This window comes from Aptenodytes patagonicus, chromosome 3 (genome assembly GCF_965638725.1).
Source record: "Aptenodytes patagonicus chromosome 3, bAptPat1.pri.cur, whole genome shotgun sequence".
Lineage (NCBI taxonomy): Eukaryota > Metazoa > Chordata > Aves > Sphenisciformes > Spheniscidae > Aptenodytes > Aptenodytes patagonicus.
The window spans coordinates 119,102,830-119,126,906 of NC_134951.1; the positions used below are offsets into that span (position 1 = coordinate 119,102,830).

A 24,077-nucleotide genomic window follows, 5' to 3' on the forward strand; every position below is an offset into this window, starting at 1 on the left:
CCACAGCTCCAGAAGCTGCTCATTAAGCACAAGTCTGCCTTTTCTCCGGCGCTGTATTTATCAAGATGACCTTGAAACTTTCTCTGAAACCGTCTGCTCCATGTGGGGAGAAAAAGCTTACTGACCACCTCTTTCAAAGAGTTGTATTTGGAAGTGAGCTGATCAGCTTGCTAGAAAACCTACAAAGAAGTGTGTAGGAGAAGCCTGCGTAGTCCATAGCCGCAGCAGGTCATTCATCTAGGTAGCAACAATGTAGTGACAATTTAATGACAGCATAACTCTGACCTTTTCTTTTGCTTCCTCCCTTACAACCATCCCCGCCCCCCCGGTAATTAGCCTCAGCTGATTTCTCAGAACACAGAGCACAGTCTCTCCAGGCAACATCGCCCCATACAGCAGAGTAGTCTGGAGAATAAAAGTTCCTGCACATCCTGCAGCAGAGCAGGTCGCCTGTCGGGGGGGGGGGAGCTGCTGGCTCGCAGCTGCCCTGCTGGTGCTTCCTCCGGTGCCGTGGGTGCTGAATCACTCACGGGGCGTGATTGCCTGCAGATTGCCTGCATGGTGTGGATGCAGACACCAATTCTGCGCCACAGCAAAGCTCCTCTCCCTCATCAGCCCTCTCAGGAGCGGTGGCGCGGTCTTCTGCTGGAACAGGACGAGTGAGAGCTGCGCTGCAGTAATTGATCTCGCCGCCTGCACTGATGGTCCCTCAGGGCGTCACCTCCCGCCACGGTGATGACGGCATTTAGCGGTGAAGCCGTCCCGTGGGGGCAGGTGAAGCTTTGTCCCGCCGAGTGTACAAATACACTCCGGACCAGGTGCTTTCAAGTACCTTTCTCTGGTACCGACGCAGGCGGCAGTCCTGCCTTCCGCCCCGCCCCGCCAGCCCGCTGCCAGGGCGGGCTCACCGCGGTAGAGCTGCCCCCGAGGAGGGGCCCCGCGGAGGAGGGCCGGTCCCGCCCGGCCCCCAGCCCGCGCTGAGGACGGCGGGGCGGGCCAAGATGGCGGCGGGAGGCTGGCGGTACTTCTGCACGGCGGGCCGCGGGCTGGAGGCCTTCCTTGCGCGGGAGGTGCGGGCGCGGCTCGGTGCCACAGAGGTGAGGGGGCAGCCGGCGCCGGTGCCCGCCCGGGGCGGGGCGGTGCGGTGCGGTGCGGATCGGCGGGGAACGCGGTCTCGTTCGCTTCGCGCCCTGGAGCCGGGCGGCAGCGGTGTGGGCTGTGCCGCCACCTGCGTGGGGCCCCACGGGTCGGGTCTGGTCTGGTCTGGGTCTGGGTCTGGGTCGGAAGGACCCCTAAGGACCGCCTGGCGCCGCCCCTGCCGTGGGCAGGGACATCTGCCAGTCGGTCAGGCCGTGTCCCCTCGCCACCCCCGGTGAGCTGAGGTCTGCGCTGCCCTCCTCTCTGCGAAGGGGCGAGCGGGTGTGAGGGGCTGCTGGAAGTGCTCACCCAAAACACCTTTCTGCTTTGGTTTGGTTTCTGTTTTTCCCCTGAGGTGGACTGCGTCTCAGGAAAAGTCTTCTTCAGCACAGAGGCGGAGCCGGGCGAGCTGAGGAAACTGAAATCTGGAGAGCGACTGTTTCTACTGCTTAAGAAACAACCCCCACTTGTAGTTTCTAGAAATAAAGGTACGGCACTGACTCCTGCCCTCGAGTCATCCCCTCCGGTTTGCACACGGTGGGTGCTCAGAAACGTGAAGCCCCCGTTCGAGTTCTATTTATAAAATTAATATTTGTTAATATTTATTTTATTTATATACTAACAACTCTATTTCTAATTGATAATAATCAATTTTGCGGTATCTTTCACCCAGATATGTTTTCGATGCTTCTTTAGTGCTGAAAACGGCTTTTAAAATGTTCTAAATAGGTGTCTTACCAGCTTGCGTTCTGCTGGCACTGTACATATATGTGTATGTGTAACACCGCACCCCACACCACAAAAAATTAACGAAACTGAAGTCCAGCTCTGGACCCCGTATATGCATTTTACTGATGAGTCATTTTCCTTTAGGCAGAGTGGACCCAGACGTATATGCTGTGTCACTTAACTGTTCAGTACACAGATTTCTTGTAAATCTCAGCTACTCGGGTCACATTCTTTTTCAGTGTTGGAGTAAGAATTTCAAGTAAGATGGATTGGTATCTGTGTGCTGGTGGGATTTTATTTGGGAGATCGCAGATGGCCTTCAGCTTTGAGGATCAAATTCAACCATGATTCTGAAATTTAAAATGAGAAAGAGAAACACCTTCCCCCCCCCTCCCCTGACCAGCTTCAAGGTTTGTAAGTGAATTGGCCTCTATATTCCTCGTGCCTCTCTTGTCGTAGCTAGCTCAAGAGGACTACCCACGGGTGTAAGTTTAGGTGTGTGTTGGAGACTTTGCAGGATTGAAGGCAGGTTGATGAACAGCAAGGAGAGATTTCCCCTCCAAACGAATGAACTTGTGGCTTTTCTGAGCTGCATCAAAGTGGTTCGTGTTCATGTCTGTCTTCCAATCCCGGAAAGTATCCCTCATCTCTAATGCTGGACCGAGTGCTTTTTGGGCAGGATGGCATGGTAGGCTGGTCCTCCGTCCCTGGGAATGACTCTCGGAGGTGGTGGTCTGGTTTTCTAGAGCTGCTGAATTCTTCTGCAGAGCTCAACTCCTGCGCGATTTAATCTTGGTTCTGCAGAGCTTGTAATCGGGGGGATGCCTGGGTCTCTGCTGGTGGGGTACGTGGGTGTTGAGAGCTCAGCTGTGCCTGTGATGTCTGCTGCTGCTGTGGTTCCTGGATTCCCACATGAATGAAATCTGAACACAGTCTCTGTTAACAGCTGTTCTCAGTCTTTAGGAAAATCAGGTGCTGAGACTGAACTACTTAACCTGAAACTGCTTTTTCTTCCAGGGAAAATGCTGCAAGAGATTAAAAGCCTTGTCGCTGGGGAACCAAAGTATTGGCTGGACGTTATTTCTATTTGGCGAAACCTTCGTGGGAGCGAGGGGAAAAAAGACGATGTCTCTCAAGAAAACCGATTGCCCCTGAAGAGAAAATCAGAAGAAGAGAGAAACATTGCAACTAAAAGGCAGAAAGCAGAACAAGTGAGAGAGCCTGTGCCTGGGGAATGTCAAGTGGAAGCTGGAGAGAGGTGTGTGGTACCAGAGAGAAAGAGCGATCAGGACTGCCGGACTGAAAGCAAGACTTCCTTAGAAGACCCTTCCAAAAGCAGTGGAGAGAAACCTATTGCGAATGAGCAGCTTAGGTTCAGTTTCAGAGTCTCCTGTCGTTGTAGTGGGTGGAGCGAGTGCCAAAATACTTCCCTCACAGGTATGCTAAAGTACCTCTGTTTTAAAAGAATTTAGCAAAGGTGAAGGGAGGTGCGTAGTTTGTCGTTTCAATTGCGTGTTGCGTGTTTCAGAATAAGAGACTGATCGAAGCTTTTTCCGTATTTTCTCAAAAAAGCCCTTAACCTGCGTTTACCTTAAACGGGTGGAAATACAAGGGCTGTTGTTAATTTCTGGGCACTGTTGCCCTGAATGTTTTTCAAATCAATGCCTTTTATTGTGGATGAGTAAAGGTAAGAGGTTGAGGTGGCTGGGCTTGTGGAGCCTGGGGAGCGATCTGCTAGTACTTTACAGCTAGTTCAAGGGCCATTGCAAAGACAGTGGACCCAGACTCCTCTCGGTTGCGGCAGACAGCGTAAAAGAAGGGCAAAAGCCAGAACTTGCAGCTTCGGTGGGCTCTGGTTGGGTATTGGGGAGAACTTGTTCCCCAGGCGGGTGGTGCAGCCCTGGGAGGTGTCCTGGGAGGGGGGGGGGTGGATTTTGGTCCTTGGGAGAGAGTGGTGGCATAGAGACCTCCAGGGGCCCTTTCCGTCCAGCCCTCTTCTCATCTAGAAGATCTTTCTACTGTGAGGAAAACTTAAAAAATTAAAGGAGAAACACTGTGTAGCTGCAATTTATGTAGATTTCTCTTACTTGAAGGTAACAGTAGTTCAACTAGATTCTGCCCCCCACCCCCCCCCAAGCTAGTACCTTGGGAAGGTGGGACACGTGAGCCTGCCAGCACTAATGTTTGCTTAAATTTGTGCTGTGTGTTTGAACTCTCATAATCTGAAGGTAGTCAGAGCTTTCTAGATTGCATGAAAGCATTAACATTGTGAGCTGCAGTTGTGCATTCATAGGTTTTCTCTTAGGTAATCTAGTTTACAGCCATCGGAAATATTTTGTGCGTGTCAGAGAGAATCCTGAGATGATGACCAGTTTTGCTGTACCTTGGGCAGGACTTGAACTTCAGCCTCCCGCGCTCCAGCTGAGCGATAGTCATTTTGTCCTGCGGTGTGTTTGTTCTACCCCTGGCTCGCTTGCTGTGCCCTGTTGTACCTCTTCTGGCCTTTGTACGACTTGTTCTCCTAGCGGGGGTAAAGAGGGACTCTTTCTTTTCCCGGGTATTCATGAGGGTTGTGCAGTCAAGGCTGTGACGTGTGGTTTTCTTAAGTCTGTTGTTTTTACTGCCTGTGACTGTTCTTTCCCCTTGCAGGAGATCGGAAGAGCCCTTGGCATAGCGCTCGTGAAGCAGTTTGGGTGGCGGGCTGATCTGCGGGACCCCGATCTGGAGGTAGCGGTGCTTGTCTGCCAGGTGGCCTGTTGCTGCTTCCAGAATTGCCCCCGGTATCTTTTGTTTTGTTCTCTGCTCCCGTTGCACTCAGGACCGTGGCCTCTCCCTGTTTGTCTTTCTGCCGCTGAATTTAACTAGAAATCATCTGGTAGCGCTGAGCAAAGCTTTTTGGTAGCCACTGTGCGCGTGCCTTCCAGAGCGCTTAAATAAATACCAGCATGGCCAGCATGGGCCTGTACGTGAGGGGAAGGAGCCATACAGGCGATGTCTCAGGATCCAGCACGCTTACACACTGCTGGACTCTGACTCTGTTGAAAATGGAGATCACCTGAGCCGTTGGGCAGGTAGTTTAGCCTCTGTAGGGGAAGAGAGCGAGCGGCAAGGTTGTGTTCTCGAGGAACTCGACTTGAGAATGCCGTCTATGGAAGAGCCCCCTCCTAGACCCTGTCCCTGACAAGCAGCTTGCTTAAGGCACCCTCCATGGTGCGAGCTGTCTGGAGACCTTGGAAAGGACTCACTGCTCTTGACAAGCTGTTTCTCCATCCCTGTGCTTGGCGTATGGCAGCTGCTCTCAGCGCTGACGCTGGGAGGTCTGAGGCCTTCTGTAAAAGCTCCGAGTTCATCTACTGGCTCTGGTTTTCCCAGGCTGTCCATCAAATATGGCTTTGTTGAGCCTCAGGTGGGGCTCTTGTTCTGGTCCAGATTTTTTGCTCTGAAACCATTCAAGTGCTGAGGACTGGGATATTTCAAAAGCATCACGTTTCTCGTTGGGCTTCCTGGGGAGGGACTGCAGCCATGCAAGACCTGTTGGGGAGCTCAGTCTTCCTTTGGCATGCTCTCTATGGGACAGGAGGACAATTTCTTTGAGCTGCCTATGCTTCTGGAAGGACTACCCACATTTGCCTTCCATCTGAAATACTGCTTAGCGGCACTTGTTTGTTTTGGTTTGTTTTGTTTTGTTTTAAAAAAAAAAAAAAGTGTGTGTGTGAGTAACTGAGTGCTAGTATGCAGTGAATAATCTTCTCCTGCTTAGAGTAAATGGTTTCATAATTAAAAATATCCATTCAGCGTTACAAAAATTGGTTCCCTTAAAGATTCAAGTGCTTGCTGATGGATTCCTGGCTGACAAAATTGCCCTCCCAGCTTGCTTAAATATTAAATCCTCTTTAAAGTGGCATTCAGATGACCTAGTGTGATTTCTTCCAATGAATCATAATTGTCTAAAGCATGTATTTTTGTTCTTAAAATCTAGGATCAGAAGTTCGTAGAAACATCTTCTGTGTCTGGTTTAAAAGAGTTAAAGCTATTGTCGTGTCAGGTTGAGAGCCTGTAATGTAATTTTTTTCCTCTTTCAGGTCTTTGTACATCTTAATGACATTCACTCTGTGGTGGGGATTCCTCTTTTCAGGTAGGCATTCTGCTCACCAGATTTGTCTTGGCAGTATCAGAACAGGCATAGCTTCTAAATAGTCTTGCTGTCCACTGTGAGTATTTATCTTCTGGTTGAAAGTTCACTGGACTGTCACATTAGTCTTGTGGTCTGTCTGGAGCTTACCTGAGCACGTAGGCCAGACTTTGCAGTGAGTTATGGATAAAAGCAGACTGTGGTTTCTGTCCGTTTGTCTGTCTGTCTGCAGATCTGTCCGGTTCATTTGTTCTTTCATTTTACGTGGGCTTTTCTGGGTGGCTGTACCATTATCTTAGGTTGATTTTTTTGCTGTCTGCAGGCTTCCGTTGGCAAACAGAGAGTATATCAAAACAGCAGGACTGCGGTCAACAATTGCGTGGGCCACGGCATCTCTGGCTGAAATCAGTGTAAGCGAACGTTCGTGGCAAAGATGTAGAGTCCTGAATGAAGCGGGGGGGGGGGGGGGGGTTGCTGCTCGTCAGAGATGGAGCTGGAAGCTTTGAAGAGGTGTGGTGATTTCAATGCTCCATGCTCTAATGCATGTGGACGGGGTTTGCCTTATCTGTGATCAGAGTGCACTGTCACCTGCTGTTCAGCCAGGTCCCTGCTGTAATCCCAGGTCCTTCTCAGCAGAGGTGTTACTCTTTGTACAGATATATGTCTAAATGGCAAGATTTTTTCACTGTCCAGGCTTCAAACCTTGTTTGGGGTGGTTCTCCCAAGGGAAAACAGAAGCAAGGGTGATGTTTTCCACAGATTAAGTTGGTACCAGTATCTGTCTGCAGTCCACTCATCGTTTTTTCCCCTAAATGTCCCCTCAAGGCTAGATGCATTGATGCATTGTCTTTAGTGAAACTACTAATGCTTTTTAACTATATTCTCTTACAAGCAAGTTTGGCCTGGTAAACCAGTGATCATTGTTACCTACACTGGAGTCAGTGGGAGTATGTAGGTGATGTGTACATCCCCAAGTAAGCTTTGTCCTGGGAGAGGAGTCTGTCTTGCTTGGGATGCAATAACCCCTTTATGTTTGCAGGCGGGGGCCTTTGTGCTGGATCCCATGTGTGGGCTAGGAACGATACTGCTGGAAGCTGCCAAAGAGTGGCCCGTGAGTATCACAGCCGCAAGAGGCAGGACCTTTGCAAGACGGCTTGTAGTTGCATCAAGAAAAATCTGTCGCGCAGTTATACCAAGGTCCATTACTGGAAAGCTGGAACCAAACTGATCTTTCTAGGCAGTTGCTAAAAGTGTTTTAGTACAAACTTTCCTCCACAGGAATGTGAAACCAAGTTCTACGTACTTGTGCAGGTGGGTGCTGTATCAGTATAAATCAGTAGTAGAGGCAGCGTGGCTGTCTGTAGCTAGCTAGGATCTTGTTGTTAGGACATAGCCTCAATACTTCTGTAAGTTACAAGTGTCTTGAGCAGAACGTGAAAGCAGTGAAGACAGCACAGGCTTCCCCCATTCTTCCGTCCTCGGGGTCTAGGTGTTGCTCTGCGTAGCGGTAGTAGATCGCCCAGCAAGGGGTTTGTCCTGGAAGAGTCGTTCTTCCAACAAGGCAGTTCTGAGAAGGGTTTATGAAATAAATAGACCTGTTTGTCAACCAAATGGCTTTTCTCTTTTTCTCTGAACAGGAAGCCTGTTACTGGGGTGCTGATATAAGTGATTCACAGCTGGAGGGTGCAGCTGTGAATATTAGGACTGCAGGCTTGATGGATAAGATTGAGTTACTTAGAGCTTCTGTGAAAGGTATGTCTGTAGGCTTTCCAAGTGAGACATGTTTGAAGTTTCTTGTGGTTCTGGGATTACACGGGTAGTGTAGGTTCTCTTGGGGGGATGTGTAGTAGAACTAACGCTCAGCAAATAGCTGAGTAGCGACTCTGTAGTGCTAGCAAACGGATAATTATTTGTTCTCCCCTCTACCCCCACCCCCACCCCCCCCATTTGGTAACTTAAATGTACCAAATGAGTAATAGTGGGGACCCATTAAGCTCAGTGTTGAATTGTTAATGTTTTGCAGTAGGTGTATTTTAGATGACGATGCCTTTTTCCTGGAGAGGGAATTTGTTTGCTCTCAGTTCATGAGCTAGTCTGGGGAAAAGGTAATAATTTTATGACCTTATTCTGGGCCTCAAAGCCCGAGTCTAAATTAGTCCTTTATGAAATTAATGACAGACGAAAGCTGGGTGTTTTTCCCTGTGCATGGGTGATGAAGCGTATGCATATTTTCTTACCTTGCAATGTCTACTTCTTACCAGAATGGTAAGAAACATTACTATTTCTTTTTCTGTAAGAATATAGAGAGCGAGCTTTATTTCTTACTTAAAAGCTGCGACTGGCCCCGGCTTCTAGGGTAATGGAAGGTACTTTGATGTCAAGCTTTTCTAATACTGAACAAGTAATTGGTGTCTTTGTCGCTGGTCAGAAGCTGTTACTTCTGCATGTTTTGAGAAGGACTGTAGGTAACTTGTCCTTCCACTTGTAGATAAAAATTGTTATAAAATTGTTGTGCTGCAAGCGTTGCTCCAAGGGTGGTCCAAGAACCCTCTCCAGCCAATTCTGGAAAGGCTGGCACAGAATCACAGCTGGGTTTGGGTGGGAAGGGACCGCTGGAGGTCTTTAGCCCTGTCATCTGCTCGGAGCAGGGCTAAGCCCAAAGCTGGGTCAGGTTGCTCAGGGCCTTGACCAGTCGAGTTTTGAGCATCCTGAGGGATGGAGAACCCATAGTCTCGTCCTTTCACATGCTGGCTACGCTCTGGCCAGCACAGCCTGGTACGTGGCCAGTCTTCATCACCACAAGGGTGCAGTGCTGCCTCATGGTCAAGAGAACTGACTATTCCCAGGATGCAGAAACTCCAGGGAGATACTTCAAAGACATTAGCTCCAACGGAATCCAAGCGATTGTGGCTGTAACCAGATTCTTGCGGGGGGAGAGAAGGGGGGGGTGGGGGGGGGTGGAGGGGTATTTAACGTGTGGTTCCTTGCCATTCATACGTGTGCGTCTGAACATCTGCGCCAAGTAAAGTGCGTGCAAGGTTAGCTCTTCTTTTGCATTTTGCTTGTAAAGATGTACTGTGAGTCGAGAAGCATCAGTTAGTTTGGACCCATGCAGTCCCCTGTTCGGAGAGTCTTGCTATTGGGGCAAACGTATTGCCAGTAACAGGGACTCTGCAAGCTAAACCACGCTCTCGTGCATTTGTCTCTTCCCAGTCTGCATTGGGTTGGTAGCTTCGTAGTGCCGTTTGTGAGGAAGGGTCCAGAAGGATCTTACAGTTTTGTAAGGTGAATGAGGGCATAGCTGCTGTTCATTTTTCCGATAGTTGGATGTAAAGACCTGCCTTTATTCTGCAGCATTGCCGTTGCCTTCAGAAAGCTTTGACACTGTGATTTCGGATATTCCGTTTGGGAAGAAGTTCAAGATCACAAAAGACATACAGCTCCTTCCGGATATTCTCCAGGAAATGGAGAGGTACGTGTGGCCTTTGACGTGCTTGGGGCTTGGTGTAAATGTCATGATGGTTTGCGATCCGAAGCGTTTAGTCAGCTTCAGGTTTGCTTTATTCCAAACACTCTCCAGCTCTGTAATCTGAGCCTGTGCAGGCTGTGAAAGTCTGAGTCCTTTGCTTGTCCCGTAAAGGCTGTTGTGGCTTGTCTTGCAAGCTGTGGAAGTGCTGATGGCAGCGCAAGCTGACAAGGAATGAGCTGCTTGTGTGAGCCACGCTCACAAAGGTCCTTTACAAGGCGTGATGGTGACAGAAAGGAGAAAGAGAAGAGGCTGACCTTGACAAACTTAAAGCCTGGCCAGGCAAATAAAGCATTAATCCTTTCTCAGTTGAGGACTGCTTGTGTATAAAATCATAGGCTTTCCTTTTGGGTTCACAACCAAGCTTTTACCAGCCTGCCTTGTCAGGAAGGATCTCAGCCCAGAAAAAGGGGGTATGCATTTTCCTTTCTGTCAGCGTGTACTGGCATGTCCAGCTAGCCACCTGGTCTGCTTTTAGATGCCTCCTTTCATCTCTCGCCCTGTCGTTTTGTGGCAGAGTTGAGCCAAGCTAATGGCGGGCCGCTTCTAACGGGCGGTTCAAACCATCTGCCCCTTTCTTTCTTTTTTTGGCTGAAAACAAGCCCTTCCTGTAGGATGGGTCTTCAGCGGGTGTTGGTCTCGCTCACCCGATGCAGGAATGGGGTGGGAAGATGGTGAGGAAGGTGAGGTAGCGCCACAGAACGGCAGGGCAATCTTAGGTCAGCTTACGCTGACCATTCCTCCCTTTGGCCGTGCTTGTCTTCTGGTCTCATTTGCTCTGTTGGGCCATCCTAAGCAAAGTATTTCCTTGGGAAGGTGGGGGCGAGGAAGGGACCATTACCAGGAGAGCCCCACCAGTAAGACTGTTCAGTCCAGTTGCTGTGAACAGAACCAGGATAGTCTTCCCCCCGCCCCCCCCCTTTCAAAGCCAAGTGTAACGTTTCCTCATGTACAAGGAAAAACGGATTGCAAACAATGGTAAATTTTCCTCTGTTTCCTGAGTTTGAAAGCCATTAAGGATCAGTGGAACATGGAAAGGTCAGACCTTTTAAAGTTTCCAAAGGGAAAGGCCAGCTTCAGGATTGCCTTATCAACCTGAAAAGCTCTTGCTGCCCTGGGAAGCTGTTCCTTTGCAGACTGGTGGAGGCTCATGCAACCCAAAAACGGGGTTTGAAGGTGATACTCTCCTCAGTCCTTGGAAGAGTACTAAGAGTGAAAAAACACATGGTCCATCTTCCCTGCTAACACAATGGAAAGAACTCCCGAGGTCGGAAATGTTTGGGAGTCAGGATAGGGCCCAGTTCTCCCATTTAGGAAGAGCTATGAAGATAGGGCATTTAAATTCCATTTGGAGACGTAGCTTACTGAGTTGAGCCATGACCCTTGACGTCTTTAGGTGTTTTATCGAACGCACCTGGCATCTGAAGTGTCAGCAGTGTCGAGTTCTGCACGGGTGAATGAATGCCAGGCAGGATGAACACCTAACCTTTATTTTTCCTGCAATTGCCAGAGTACTTCGTGTTGGAGGCACTATTGTATTGCTGCTGAGCCAAGATCTCCATAAGCGCATGGATGGCATTACCAAGAGTGCTGAAAATGCGTCTCCTAATGCCATTTCTGATGGCGCAAGTGAAGCCGCCACTGCAAAAGCCCTGATTGTTGATGGGAATTCTTCCTCCTTGGGGAATGGTGTTGAAGAATCCTTTCCGAGCAGCCGACAGAGACGTTTTGGGTCTCTGGTGCCAGATGGCGTCTATGGGGTTAGTCTGGGAAAGACTGATGCTTTCATATACAAATACAGGAAGATCTCTACTGCTGGGAATCAGCAGCTTTCCTGCACTGTGCCTACGTGAACCTGAATCCTGCTACACCTGAAGAGCGGCATGGCAGTGATCCGGTGGAGCCCTGCTGATCCGAACCCTGTGCCATTTGTTGGCTCACCTCACTTTCTTTGGATGTCCTAAGGTGTTGCTTCTCTCTCTTTGGTTTTTAGGAGAGGTGGAAGATGCCTACTAGTGTTTCAGATGTTTTTACCATAAAATACTGTAATGAGACACAGCCTCTCAGTATCGGGAGGAGTTTCTCTGGGAGGGAAAGACTTCATTTGCAGAACTGCAAAACCAAATGCGGTAGTATTAACTGTAAATGGATTTCCACCTTCAGCAATGTTTTTAGGAAGCACATCTTGTCTGAAGAAGTCCCCAGCTCTTTTTGAGGGCTGGATGTTTGCTTTACCATGCGCCTTGCAGTCTTGTATTTTATTTTAAAGCTTGTTTCCGATGAGTTTGAAATGTCGCTATTGAGATCTCTTGGAGTGGAAAATAAACTATTTTCTGTATTAATTCTTTGCAGCGTTTGCATGTGTCTGAGGGGTATGCTTTAGGTTTTTAGGGTGGAGAGACTTATTTCTATCAAAAGTAATGCTTTTCCTCACGTGATAATGTTACTCCAAGGGCACAATGTAGAAGATGGAAAATCTTGCCAAGCGGATGAACGATTCAAAGTGACTTCTGCCTGCAAAGAACCATATGGAAAAATTCTGCTGGAAAGAGAGAGGTCTTAGCAATTCTTTTAGTCTATGCAAAAGGGATTTGGGGAGGAATAAGTCTAATTCAAGGCTTTCCCGTGGCTGCTGAGCTGACAGGGAAGTATTTTTAGAGGGAATGACTGCAAATTGCTTTCAGATGTTATTTTGGACAAGCATTTGCAACTTGGCAAGCTGGGATGGACTCGTGCAGTGTGTTCCTCTGCCGGGATTAGTGTGGAGATAACAATTAGTAGTGTGTTTGGGCTTTTTTTTTTTTTCTTCTTTCTTTTTCTTTTTTGAAGTTTGTTGTGTGTAGCCTGTTGGAAGCATTACTTTATCCGTGTGCTTTCCACGGCAGAGCCTCTACTCTGGCAATCTTAGAGTTTGAAGTAAGAGCCTGTGGTGCGGACTGAACTACGGAGGCTCGAAGGGTATGAGGGTATGGGGCAGATTGATATGATCCTGCTGCTGGGAGTCCTGCTGTTTAGCTGGTACCTGGAAACGTGCTAGTGCACCGCAAGTACGGATTTGGGGCTTAAAGCAGTATTTTTATCATTATCTGCCCTCCCACCCAAGTTCAGCTTCCAAAGAGGCCTTGGAGAAGACAATGACGAATTCATCACAAGAAAGGTAACGGGTAACTTGTGCATGCCATTAGCTCTTTATCAGATACGCACAGTCAACAATAACGTGTCTCTTCTAACTAGCACCAGTGCAAGTTTGTTGTAGGAGATGAGGCTTCCTCTGGGTTGCTTAGGTCTTAAGGTATCCCAGGGACATAAACGCTGGCCGTAACACTGTTTTCAGTGCGGGTCTGAAAGAGAGATGAAGTTTGGGTTTTGAAAATTTTTTTCAGTGAAGCTATGTTGCCATGGTAGATAGCTAAAAAGTTCTTACTAGAAGAAAACACAGGACTTATCTCTGGACAAGGGAACAGAGTTTGTCTCCTCTCAAGACTGCTAAAGTTAGTGGTGAAACTGAGTTACTACTTTGTCAGACAGTTGATGTGTCTGTAACAAACCACAGACAGACGATCTGCTGGTAGTGGTTTTCTTGGGGTTGAGTATTCTTGAGTGTTGCATATCACGTATTCATTTGCACGGTTTTGTTTTCTGTGTCTCTGTAAACTTACTTGTCAACTAATTTAGCTTTGTCTAAAGTCTAGTTGAGAGACTGATTGCAAAATTGCTTTTCTGATTGCAGTGACGTGTCAGGAAAATTCTTGCATTTCGCCTTCTGTTTCTGTCAAACTTTCTCACGCAAAATGACACCTGCTAGAAAGGGTGAAAACTAGTTCTGCTGACGTACAAGTCATTTCTGTCTTTTGTGGTTTTGTATTTCACTGCTGCAGAGAATTTAGTTGTGTAGGGTGGTCAGCGAAGTGTAAAAGAATAGTTGTGGGTTTTTTTGGTTGTGAAAAAGAGACGCTGTCCTGTCCTGCTCAGTTTCAGGAAGTGTTTCTAGAGTTAAATGAGGTGGTTGCTTAATTTTGTTTGCTCTGTATTTACTTCATCTCTCATTTAGAAAGACTTCTCTGTGTCTTGGCATGAAATTGCCATTCTAATTGTGCCTGTTCCCAGGACCTCTGGGAATTTATGCCATTCTTGCGGGGTTTGAGTTCCAAGCGCTGCACGCGGTATTCTGACAGAGACCATGTTAATGATTTGTCTTGTTTGCCCCCATCCTAATACCTTTTGGTTTTGGTGGTAGCTGCACATTGATTTTAAGTATATTCCGAGGCGATTGTAGGTCCACTTCTTTTGTTCATATGATTAATTTATATCACAGCGTATCTTGGGGGGGGGGGAGGGGAGGGGAAATCATTGCTTGGGTTTAATAAAGGTTGAACTTCCTTTGCCGTCTGACAGGTCATTCATCTGGTGTGGGTGGACCCTGCCAAAGATTTTCAGCATCTTACAAAACGAAAGGCCCTTCTTTTACTTTCCTCTTTACTGAAATTCAAATAGTTGTGATCATTAGTGAGATTATCGTTCCTGCAAAGGTATCTGTTACACCATGTCTGCCTTGTTTCAGTTCTTTTCGTCATTTATGGCTTCAGCCAGTTAACAAATGAAGACACAGAGCTCCGTAGGGTGCACTTTGCTTGAGGTCTCATTTTAAAAAAGAAAAAGCCCGATTGTCTGCTCCCCAGCCTTTTGGCATGGGCATTGGTTTTGGTGAGGGAAGCCGTGTATCTTACCAGCTCAGCTGCTTCACGCGGAAACTCTCAGATTCCGTGGGTATCTCTGGGGAACACCCGGTGACTGCTAGTGCTTTCTGCTGCCAGCTGTGTTTCGGAGCGTCTGGTTTCTGGTAGCGCTCCTGTATGTTGCTGGAAGGGAATGCGTCCAGAACAGATGAACCCGAGGAGTCTCCTGTTTTGCAGAGTCCTACGAACAAATCTCTTCTCTCTGCATGCGTGCCCTTGCTCTCCTCTTTCCTGGGGTGATCCAGTAAGGCATCAATTCTTCTACAGCTTTGCTGCTTCTGAAATATTGAACCTGTGCCTTTTAGTTGTGTGCTTTTTGATAGGCGTTTTAGTCTTCCTTTCTTCTTGATTGACCTTACAGCTGTTGAAGCTCCTTTTGACTTTGCTAGGAATAAAAGTCTGTGCTTTGAAGGCTCTCTATTTCGGCTTTAATCGTCTTCTGAAGCTTGTCAGGCAGGCAGAGAGGGTGCATGTTTTGCCATCCCGTTTTCACTGCGCTGAGTAAGTACTACCGGGTTTAGTTTCCGTGACTGTGGTTTCCTTAACCAGGAATCCACGCCTTGCGTAGGGATTTTTGTTTGCCTTCGTTTCGCATCTTTTTGTTTAACATGACCTCTATCAAAGCATTGCTTTCTAAAATTGTAGCTCTGTCGGGTTTTGGCATCACGCCTCCTACCAGAATGCGGAACCTAATTCTTTTTAGCATAATTCTTAGTAGTTCAATTCCCGTTACTTACAGCTGTGACGTCGCAGGATGGACTGAACCGATACAACAGCTCACTGTTGCTCGAGAGGGGCGATTCCCTACCCTGCTCCTGGCTGTCTTGCCGCTTACCTCACGTTAGCTCTAGCGCTCAGCATGATGCCAGGGCTGGTGCGGTTAACTAACCTGGCAGAAAACTAGCCAAAAAAAGGGAGGCAGGTGGGTTTCTGCTGGCTTGGAGAGTTGAATCAGCTCCTGGGGGAGTCGTGGGGGTTTGAGAGAGGCTGAAGGGGAGGGCTGTAGGGCAAGGCGGTTGGGAAGCCGTTTGGGTGAGTTTTCCTGAAGAGCGGAGCTAGTCCGGGTCAGGAAGCCTGTCTGTGCCCTGGGTCCAGTTATCCCGTGAAGTAGCAACTTGTTTAGAGATCACTCGTCTGCATTTTGGTCAACAATTCACATAGGAAGTAGTCAAAACCAGAAGGGCCCTGTTGTTACTGTCTTAGACTTTGCTTTCTGGCCTAGTTTTTGTTGCAGCATTATACGCTTTATATTACCAGCTTCCATCTGAAGGACAAATATAAACGGGGCAAGAGATTTACCTCCTTGGACCTTGGGTTTTTCCGTCTACGCCGATTCAACTGCACGGACCTCTCCTTCTCATGAATCTGCTGCTGTGGCATATATTAGGGGCAGTGCTAAATACTAGCCTTCCTCCTCCTTTTCTTCTTTCCCCTCCTCTTCTTTTCAGACACACACCACGCACATCTCTTGCTCGGCTGGTGTTTCCCAGTGGAGCCCATCCGAGCACTGCCCCGCTCCATTGCTCTTTCCGTCTCCATTTCAGAGTAATAAGGTCTTTCCAGTTGTGGGGCATTTTGGTTAATGAATTTTTGTATAATGCAGTAACCTCCAAACCTGGATTTTTCTAGCTTTTATTTCTAGTGGGTGGCAGTTTTCTAGGTAACGTTTTGATCTGATATCCTACTGTTGTCACAGAGGCACTAGTAATTATTTCCTGTTTAATTAGGTAGGGCTTCTCCAGCTTGACTTAGCGGTTGGTGGATTTTTTTAAACGCCTCCCCAGATGTGGCAGTCCAGATCTCTGGAAGAGTATTGTTCTTTTAGCTACTGGCAGAATGAGGATCTCTATATGGTTTTCCAGAGCAGACATTGTATAAAAGCTGCACACATTTAGTAAAGTGTCTGCATGTAGATGCAGGCATTGTAGGCCAATCTTTGCTTCTGGAAAACCTGTGTGATGCATTCCCATTGACATAGTGAAATCTGCATGTGAAGGAATTAGTTTCAGGCTCCTGCTCATGGAAACATGGATGGGAGGGAGAACTTGGCTTTTTGCTGTTAACCTCATCATCAGAAAGGCTGGGAGTTAGAGCGCTTGTGGGGCAAGTGGAAACAAGAAATGAACGTGTGTTTTCTTACACGAGCCTCTTTGAAATTTTTGGTTGCATTTACCAACTCAAAAATACTCGTTTGAAGTTGTTCTTCAGCCCTCATTTATGCTCCTTATTAGTGCCCCAATCTCAAAACCCGTAAGTAACTTTAGCATAATCACGCTAAATGAAAGCATAAGGCGGCGTCCTCAACATACTGAGCTATTGTATGGTACGTGCGCACGCACCCTCAGTGTAAGAGTCGGAGCCAGCTCCAACCTGTCTTGACAAAGACTGAAGTACCGTATGTTTTTTTCAGTCTCTCATTCCTCTGCAGAGCGTAGTGACCTACGGAGCCATAGCCAGAGCAACAAATTCCTGACAGCTGGGGACAATATTGTTAAACATAAATAAAATAAAATAAATTACCAAACTTTTTTTGCTAGACTAGCACTGTCCCTGAAGCCTGTGAAATTTTTCCAGCTTGGCTTCCACATCCCAGCTGAGTGCAGGCTACATAACTTCAGGATCTCCTCACTTGTATCCACTACAGTCGTGTCTCATTGATTACCTTACTAGTACATGTTGTCCCAAAACAGGTCTTCAAGTATTAACGAGACTCCCTGATGATCTCAGGTCTTCATGAAAGCTTCCGTAATTTTTCTTGTTAATCTTGGAGGTTGAAAAAAAAAATGCTGACTTTGATGTGTTTGTTTCTTGCTATGAAAAGAATGTGTTGGGAAAAGAAATAAGGAACAAAAAAAAAATCTTAGTGCATGCTTCGGTGGTGCCACTTTCTCATCTGTTGCCTTCATTCTCTGGTACAGGTAAAAGGAACTCCTATTTTTGCTGTTCTTAATGTCTTTAGCGTCTTTGTTCCAGCATACGGTGATGAGTGGAGACCTTGCTACCATCGGTGGGGTGGGCAGATAATGACTTACAAGGAAGGCTGCCAGAGGAAAATTTATTTTTTAACTGCTCTTTCCATGGTCTGTCAAGTTTGGGCTAATGACTTGTATAGGACTCCCACTGGTCTCGGGATCTCTCCATAACCGCCTGCCTGGAAATTATTTGCAAATGCCAGTACTCCCAGCGCTGCAGAAGAGCATCGCCACACCAAGGAACAGTGGGAGGTTTGAGATCGGCTGTGCTAGGAACGGCCTGGGTAGATCTCTAAACGCAGGAATACACACTGCATTTATTTCCAGACTCTATTGCTGGCTATTTCTTATAGCCTTAGGGTTAGTTTTTCCCTCCACTTGTGGTTCCATAACCAGATCTCAAGATGCCACGTTAAGAATCAATACCTTACAGTATTTGGCGAGTCTCGTGGCCAGTCATTAGAAGGTGTGAGCCCTTGAGCTCCTAAAGTGACTTAAATGAGACTATTAGCCACTGTAAAGGTGGGCACCTATCTGCATCATTAAATTCTGTAATCGTGGCCTTTTTTGATTTGAAAGTGGATGAGGGGAAAAGCAAAAGCAGGACTGGTCTCGCCTTCTGTGCCCTGTGTAGGGGAACGGCGGGCACGGCATTCAGTGCAGGGGTGGTCCAGCACAGTGCAGCTCTGGGTACCAAGACTGCCCTGGGGAGAGGAGAGGCTGTAGCTGAGCATCCTTCAGGAGCTGCTGCTTCAGTGCTGGGGAGCAGCTTTGCTGCCCTCTCCCCATAGCTGGGTACAGGGGCACGGAAGTATCCTGAAAGTACGGGGCAAATGGCTCCCCCGGTTTTCAGCTAGTAGTCAAATGCAATAGTTCTAGCAGAGAAATCATTATCATCATAATTTATGTTGCTTCTTAATGGCTTTTTAAAAATTCAGCTTCCTTGGTTGCTCAGTAGAACGTAGGCTTTAGCCTGACAGAGCCCCGTACAAAATGCAGTTTAGCTGCTGCGTAATTGCTGCTGAAGTTGGCCACAGAGCTGCTGTGTAGAAAACAAATTCAGGATGAGAAGTTTTGGTGGAAGACTGCTTCCTACAAACGTGTAGTGGAGAAGAACATGCTAGCTACAGAGTTCTTGCTGTTTGGTTCACTGGTGGATTATTTTAAATAAGTGTTTTGGATATAACAGAACTCCGTAATGATGCTTATCTCATTAAAATATATTGGGCTTGCAGCATAAAAAAAAAAAATGCATGGTGTATTTGGGAAAAAAAAATTCTGACCTTATATGAAACATCAACATACAAGGTGTTTTAATTTATTGGCTCCTCCTGAGGCTGTTTTTGCTTAATAAAAAAAAAAAAAAACAAACCAACAACCAAGCCAACAAAACCCCAACAAGTGGTTTCACTGCTTTAGACCTTTGTGTATCATCTCAGTTGCTCTTTGAGTCCATGTTGTCAGAGAATGTCAGGTTGAGAACGCAGAGCCGATTGCTGTGTTCTGCTCTCTAAATATTCTTTTTTTTCTTTTAGGCTCGAAATGTCAACAGGGGTGAGCTAGCAGCGATTAAAGTAATAAAACTAGAGCCAGGTGAGTGTTTTCTAATTGAAATAGGCCACGGAACCGAAAATACTTTCATCCTTAAGATACAGTTGTACAAAATCAGTTGAGTCCACTTACTGAAAAGAAAGGATAAGTGTTGCCTTTTAGTATAGGACAGAAATACTTTCTTTCCCCCATCCCACGGGGGTGTGGGAGGAGCGAGCAAGTGGCTGTGTGGTGCTCACACCACTGATTCACGGATGGTGGCAAATGCCCTGTGGGGGTGGTCGCAGCAATGGAAGCGGAGCAATTGGCAGTGCAGAGGCAAACCCATCTGGGCTGCCGCACTGTGGCAAGGTATTGCTGCCCGGGTGGAGAACCTGGCTGTAAAAGTCCGTCACGTAGATGCTCACATACCCAAGAGTCGGGCCACTGAAGAACATCAAAACAACCAGCAGGTGGATCAGGCTGCTAAGATTGAAGTGGCTCAGGTGGATCTGGACTGGCAACATAAGGGTGAATCATTTCTAGCTCGGTGGGCCCATGACACCTCAGGTCACCAAGGAAGAGATGCAACATACAGGTGGGCTCGTGATCGAGGGGTGGACTTGACCATGGACACTATTGCGCGCAGGTTATCCATGAATGCGAAACATGCGCTGCAGTCAAGCAAGCCAAGCAGTTAAAGCCCCTCTGGTATGGAGGACGATGGCTGAAATATAAATATGGGGAGGCCTGACAGATTGATTATATCACACTCCCACAAACCCGCCAAGGCAAGCGCCACATGCTTACAATGGTGGAGGCAACCACCGGATGGCTGGAAACGTATCCCGTGCCCCCTGCCACCGGCCAGAACACTATCCTGGGCCTTGAAAAGCAAGTCCTATGACGACATGATAGACATGACGACAGAAAGAATTGAGTCAGACAACGGGACTCATTTCCAAAACAACCTCATAGACACCTGGGCCAAAGAGCATGGCATGGAGTGAGTATATCTCATCCCCTATCATGCACCAGCCTCCGGGAAAATTGAACGATACAATGGACTGTTAAAGACTATGCTGAGAGCAACGGGTGGCGGGACATTCAAACATTGGGATACGCATTTAGCAAAGGCCACCTGGTTAGTCAACACGAGGGGATCTGCCAATCGAGCTGGCCCTGCCCAGTCAGAACTTTTACGTATTGTAGATGGGAATAAAGTCCCTGTAGTGCACGTAAAAAAATATGTTGGGGAAAACAGTTTGGGTTATTCCTGCCTCGGGCAAAGGCAAACCCGTCCATGGGATTGCTTTTGCTCAAGGACCTGGGTGCACTTGGTGGATAGTGCGGAAGGATGGGGAAGTCCGATGTATACCTCAAGGGGATTTGATTTTGGGTGAGAACAGCCAATGATCTGAATTATGTGATGTTAAGTACTACATAATATTATATGCCACACTAATGTTATTACAGTAAGAATCGCCCAGATTAATGAAGAATAACTTCAGTGAAACCAAGCAAAGCACAGTGATCATGGTACCAGAACTGACTTCAACATGAAACAATCCAACACCACATACCGTCTCCATCTTTCCTGCCCTGGAAGATTATTACGACAGATGGAGCCCAAAGTCATGGACTAAATGAACACACCGAACACTTTAGAGGGATGGCCTGTAGACTAAGGGAATGATATCTCTGTGTATATATCAAAAAACAGGAAAAGGGGTGGTGATTAATGGAAATGTCTTGGAAAGTGGGGGACCTGGGCATGACGTGGATGGCATAGAATCAAGGGTGGATACTGTCCTGGTTTTGGCTGGGACAGAGTTAATTTTCTTCCTCATAGCTGGTACAGTGCTGTGTTTTGGATTTAGTATGAGAGTAACGTTGATAACACACCGATGTTTTTGTTGTTGCTAAGTCGTGCTTATGCTAGTCAAGGACTTTTCAGCTTCCCATGCTCTACCCACTGGGAAGGCTGGAGGTGCACAAGAAGCTGGGAGGGGCACAGCCAGGACAGCTGACCCAAACTGGCCAAAGGGACATTCCATACCATGTGACGTCATGCTCAGTACATAAACTTGAGGGGAAGCTGGCCGGGGGGGGGGGGGGGGGGGGGGGCGGGTCGCTGCTCGGGGACTGGCTGGGCATCGGTCAGCAGGTGGTGAGCAATTGCGTTGTGCATCACTTGCTTTGTATATTCTTCTTATTATTACCACTATTAGTAGTATTTTATTTCAATTAATAAACTGTTTTTATCTCAAACCATGAGTTTTCTCGCTTTTACTCTTCCGATTCTTTCCCCATCGCACCGGGGGGCGGGGGAGGTGTGAGCGAGCGGCTGTGTGGTGCTCAGTTGCCGACTGAGGTTAAACCACAACAACTTCTAATTTAGATTATTTCTCCAACTTGAGGTCATTCCAAGACCCTGCTCTGTCCCCTCCAGGGCACTCTGACTCCTCCCACCCACACACTGTAATACCACTGCAACAGCCATACTCGCCGTTCCCTGCGCCACGTTTTCAGGCACGATGTTCACCCCCATCTCTAACCATCATTCTTCAGGAACTGTCACAGATCCAGGCTGGTTTCATATGACTGTAAGCACAAGCAACGTTTTCTGTTAGCACTTGGAAAACAGTATCGGGCCTCCCCATTCCCAAAGCAGACTTTAAGCTGATTAGTACACCACCCCCGGCTTCTTCCTTTCTCTGGTCTCTAGGACTGCATCCGGTAGACAGGATTTTCAAGAGCCACGTACACCCTGAGACTGGCTCTTGGCGTGTGGAAACTTCCAGGTGCTCCTTCAACTGTGCTCTTCTTGAAGTCCCAACCCCTTTGGCACCGGCCTTAGTGATACCGGTGAGCCATCTAATCGGAGTTGCCTTCTAAGCAAAAGCAGACGAAAAACAACTAATACACAACACAACCTTTTTTTTTTTTTAAACGTCTTCTGAGAACTCTCCTTTCCTTAAGAGGAAATTTACAATTCTACACAATTTTCCTAGTTGTCTTCCTGCTACTTCTGCACCTAAACAATACATCCTTCTTGCCATTTAGCCTCCAGCTATTGCTAGATGACTATTTTGAGCCCAGCTTTTCTGCCTTTGTCCATACATACTTACTTGGGCCATTTTATACTCCTACTCTTTGGAGACTGACATGGCTTTTTTTTTTTTTTTTTTTTTCCCTCCGTTCACTTCTTTCCTGAGCCTCAGGTGCTAGAAGGGAATCTGCTAGATCACTCACCTCCTACGTTCTCAACTTGGATCCATGCTGTGCTTCCTTTCTGAAAACAGCTTAAGGAAATGACACATGATGAACAACGTCTTTCCTGAGCTGGGTGCAGCCTACCCGCTTCCCAGTTCAGCCTATTCTAGCACGCTGCTTTGCAATCTGCTGTCCATCCATCTTCTTCAGAGCCTAAATTTTGTGATCAAATTGCCTTCTGCCTTCATAGTATTGCCAACGCTCCGTATTGCCAGGAATCAAAGCCTAAGAAACCTCTATTGACAAGAAACGGATGCTGTTTGCAGCATGTCCCTAAACTTTTTTTAGATACCTTGTCTTGCAGCACTCTCTTAATTGTTCAAATAAGTTGGCACATTTAAACCAAATCCCAGATGCAGGGTAATTTTGCGATTTGAAGACGCCTTATCGTATCTGACTAGGTAGTGTCTGTACAAAGCTACTGCCGTGGCAGCATTGCCTTCTTTTATTTATCAACAGCTCTGCCGTTTCCACATGTTTATTTCCGCTGCTTTCTGATTTTGGCGAGTGTGCGTAACTGTTGCTCTACAAGCTTACACTGTCTCCCTTTGTCTTACACGTCCACAATTCCTGACTAGCCACATTCTATTAATATTCCAATCACGTGTTACTCTGCTCTTAAGTCGTACCTCTGAGTAAAATCATGTTCATTCCTTTTCTTCCGAACCTCCAATTTTTGCATTCTTACCTCATCCAGAGATAACCTGACAGTGATTTCTTACAGATAATTGATCTTTTGAGCAATTCTTGTCATCATCTTTCATATGAAACTATAAACATATATTTTTTTTCCTCAGCTACAGACCCCAGTCCAAATCAAGCAGCCTTTATCTTAGCCATAAGCATTTCTTAGCAACCTCAGGTCAGAGCCCCAGGCACTCAAGCTATGCGCGGGGTGAACAAGCAAGAACACCAGTACCTGATGTGCTCCGATCACATTTTCTATCAATTGCATTTTTCCACTAGCAGGAACGCTACTATTCCAAAATTATCGTAAGATTCACATTTTATACTCTATAGCAACTTTCACCCAAAGTTTTCAAAAACATTTACAGCATTAGTCGAGTTTCGCAAAGACAATTGACTTTTCTGGGTGAATTGTGCTACAGAGACACTGAACGACCTCCTAGAATAACGTCAGCCACGTGTGACACAGCCAATAATATAACTGAGAAAAGTGCTATGGCTGGCAATCGAAATGCTTTGCAGGACCGACCTAGCAGAAAAGCCTGAAAATGCCAACTGTCGATTTGAGCTGTAATCCACTATTATGCTTGCTAGTTTCTTGCTTATCGAACTTTGGGGAAAATTAATTACGTCCACGTTTACCCGTACCAGCAGAATTTCTTATCAGAATCACAGACTATGGTCCTGCAGAATGAATTATCTCTTGGAGGGGAGAGGTAAAAACAAAGATGCTAAATACGCTAAGAACAAAATCCCTCTTCTCAGACTAAGCTTACAAGAATAATAAGCTCAAGACCCGCTTAGCAAAGAAAAGCTGCTCTTCTTTCTTTCTTCACGGCACCATAGGTGGTACTTTGCAACAGAAGTAGGACTCCGGCAAAACACTGATTACTTCCGTCAAACTATATAGAGACAGTTATTTTTCCTACAAATGTAGGAGGGGCATACTACGTTTTTCCTCCCTGTACGTTAATGCTTTCAGTGATGACACTTCTTTCCATGTCTTCCCACTCCAGCTCTGTCCGCTACGGTTTAATTCAGCCCCACAGCTCCAAAAGCTGCTCATTAAGCACAAGTCTGCCTTTTCTCCGGTGCTGTATTTATCAAGATGACCTTGAAACTTTCTCTGAAACCGTCTGCTCCATGTGGGGAGAAAAAGCTTACTGACCACCTCTTTCAAAGAGTTGTATTTGGAAGTGAGCTGATCAGCTTGCTAGAAAACCTACAAAGAAGTGTGTAGGAGAAGCCTGCGTAGTCCATAGCCGCAGCAGGTCATTCATCTAGGTAGCAACAATGTAGTGACAATTCAATGACAGCATAACTCTGACCTTTTCTTTTGCTTCCTCCCTTAC

The 24,077-nt window shown here is 46.9% G+C and overlaps 1 protein-coding gene across 1 annotated transcript; it reads left to right on the forward strand.

Annotated features, from left to right (window-relative positions):
• Positions 1–523: 523 nt before the first annotated feature.
• Positions 524–11,866, forward strand: LOC143158681 (U6 snRNA (guanine-N(2))-methyltransferase THUMPD2-like). The gene is given in 11 exon segments (XM_076334931.1): positions 524–1,097; positions 1,493–1,625; positions 2,884–3,269; positions 3,271–3,303; positions 4,516–4,593; positions 5,949–6,001; positions 6,321–6,408; positions 7,038–7,109; positions 7,636–7,750; positions 9,353–9,470; positions 11,035–11,866. Coding segments are annotated over 11 exon segments (1,515 nt in total). The 5' UTR covers positions 524–1,001; the 3' UTR covers positions 11,378–11,866.
• The last annotated feature ends 12,211 nt before the right edge of the window (positions 11,867–24,077 follow it).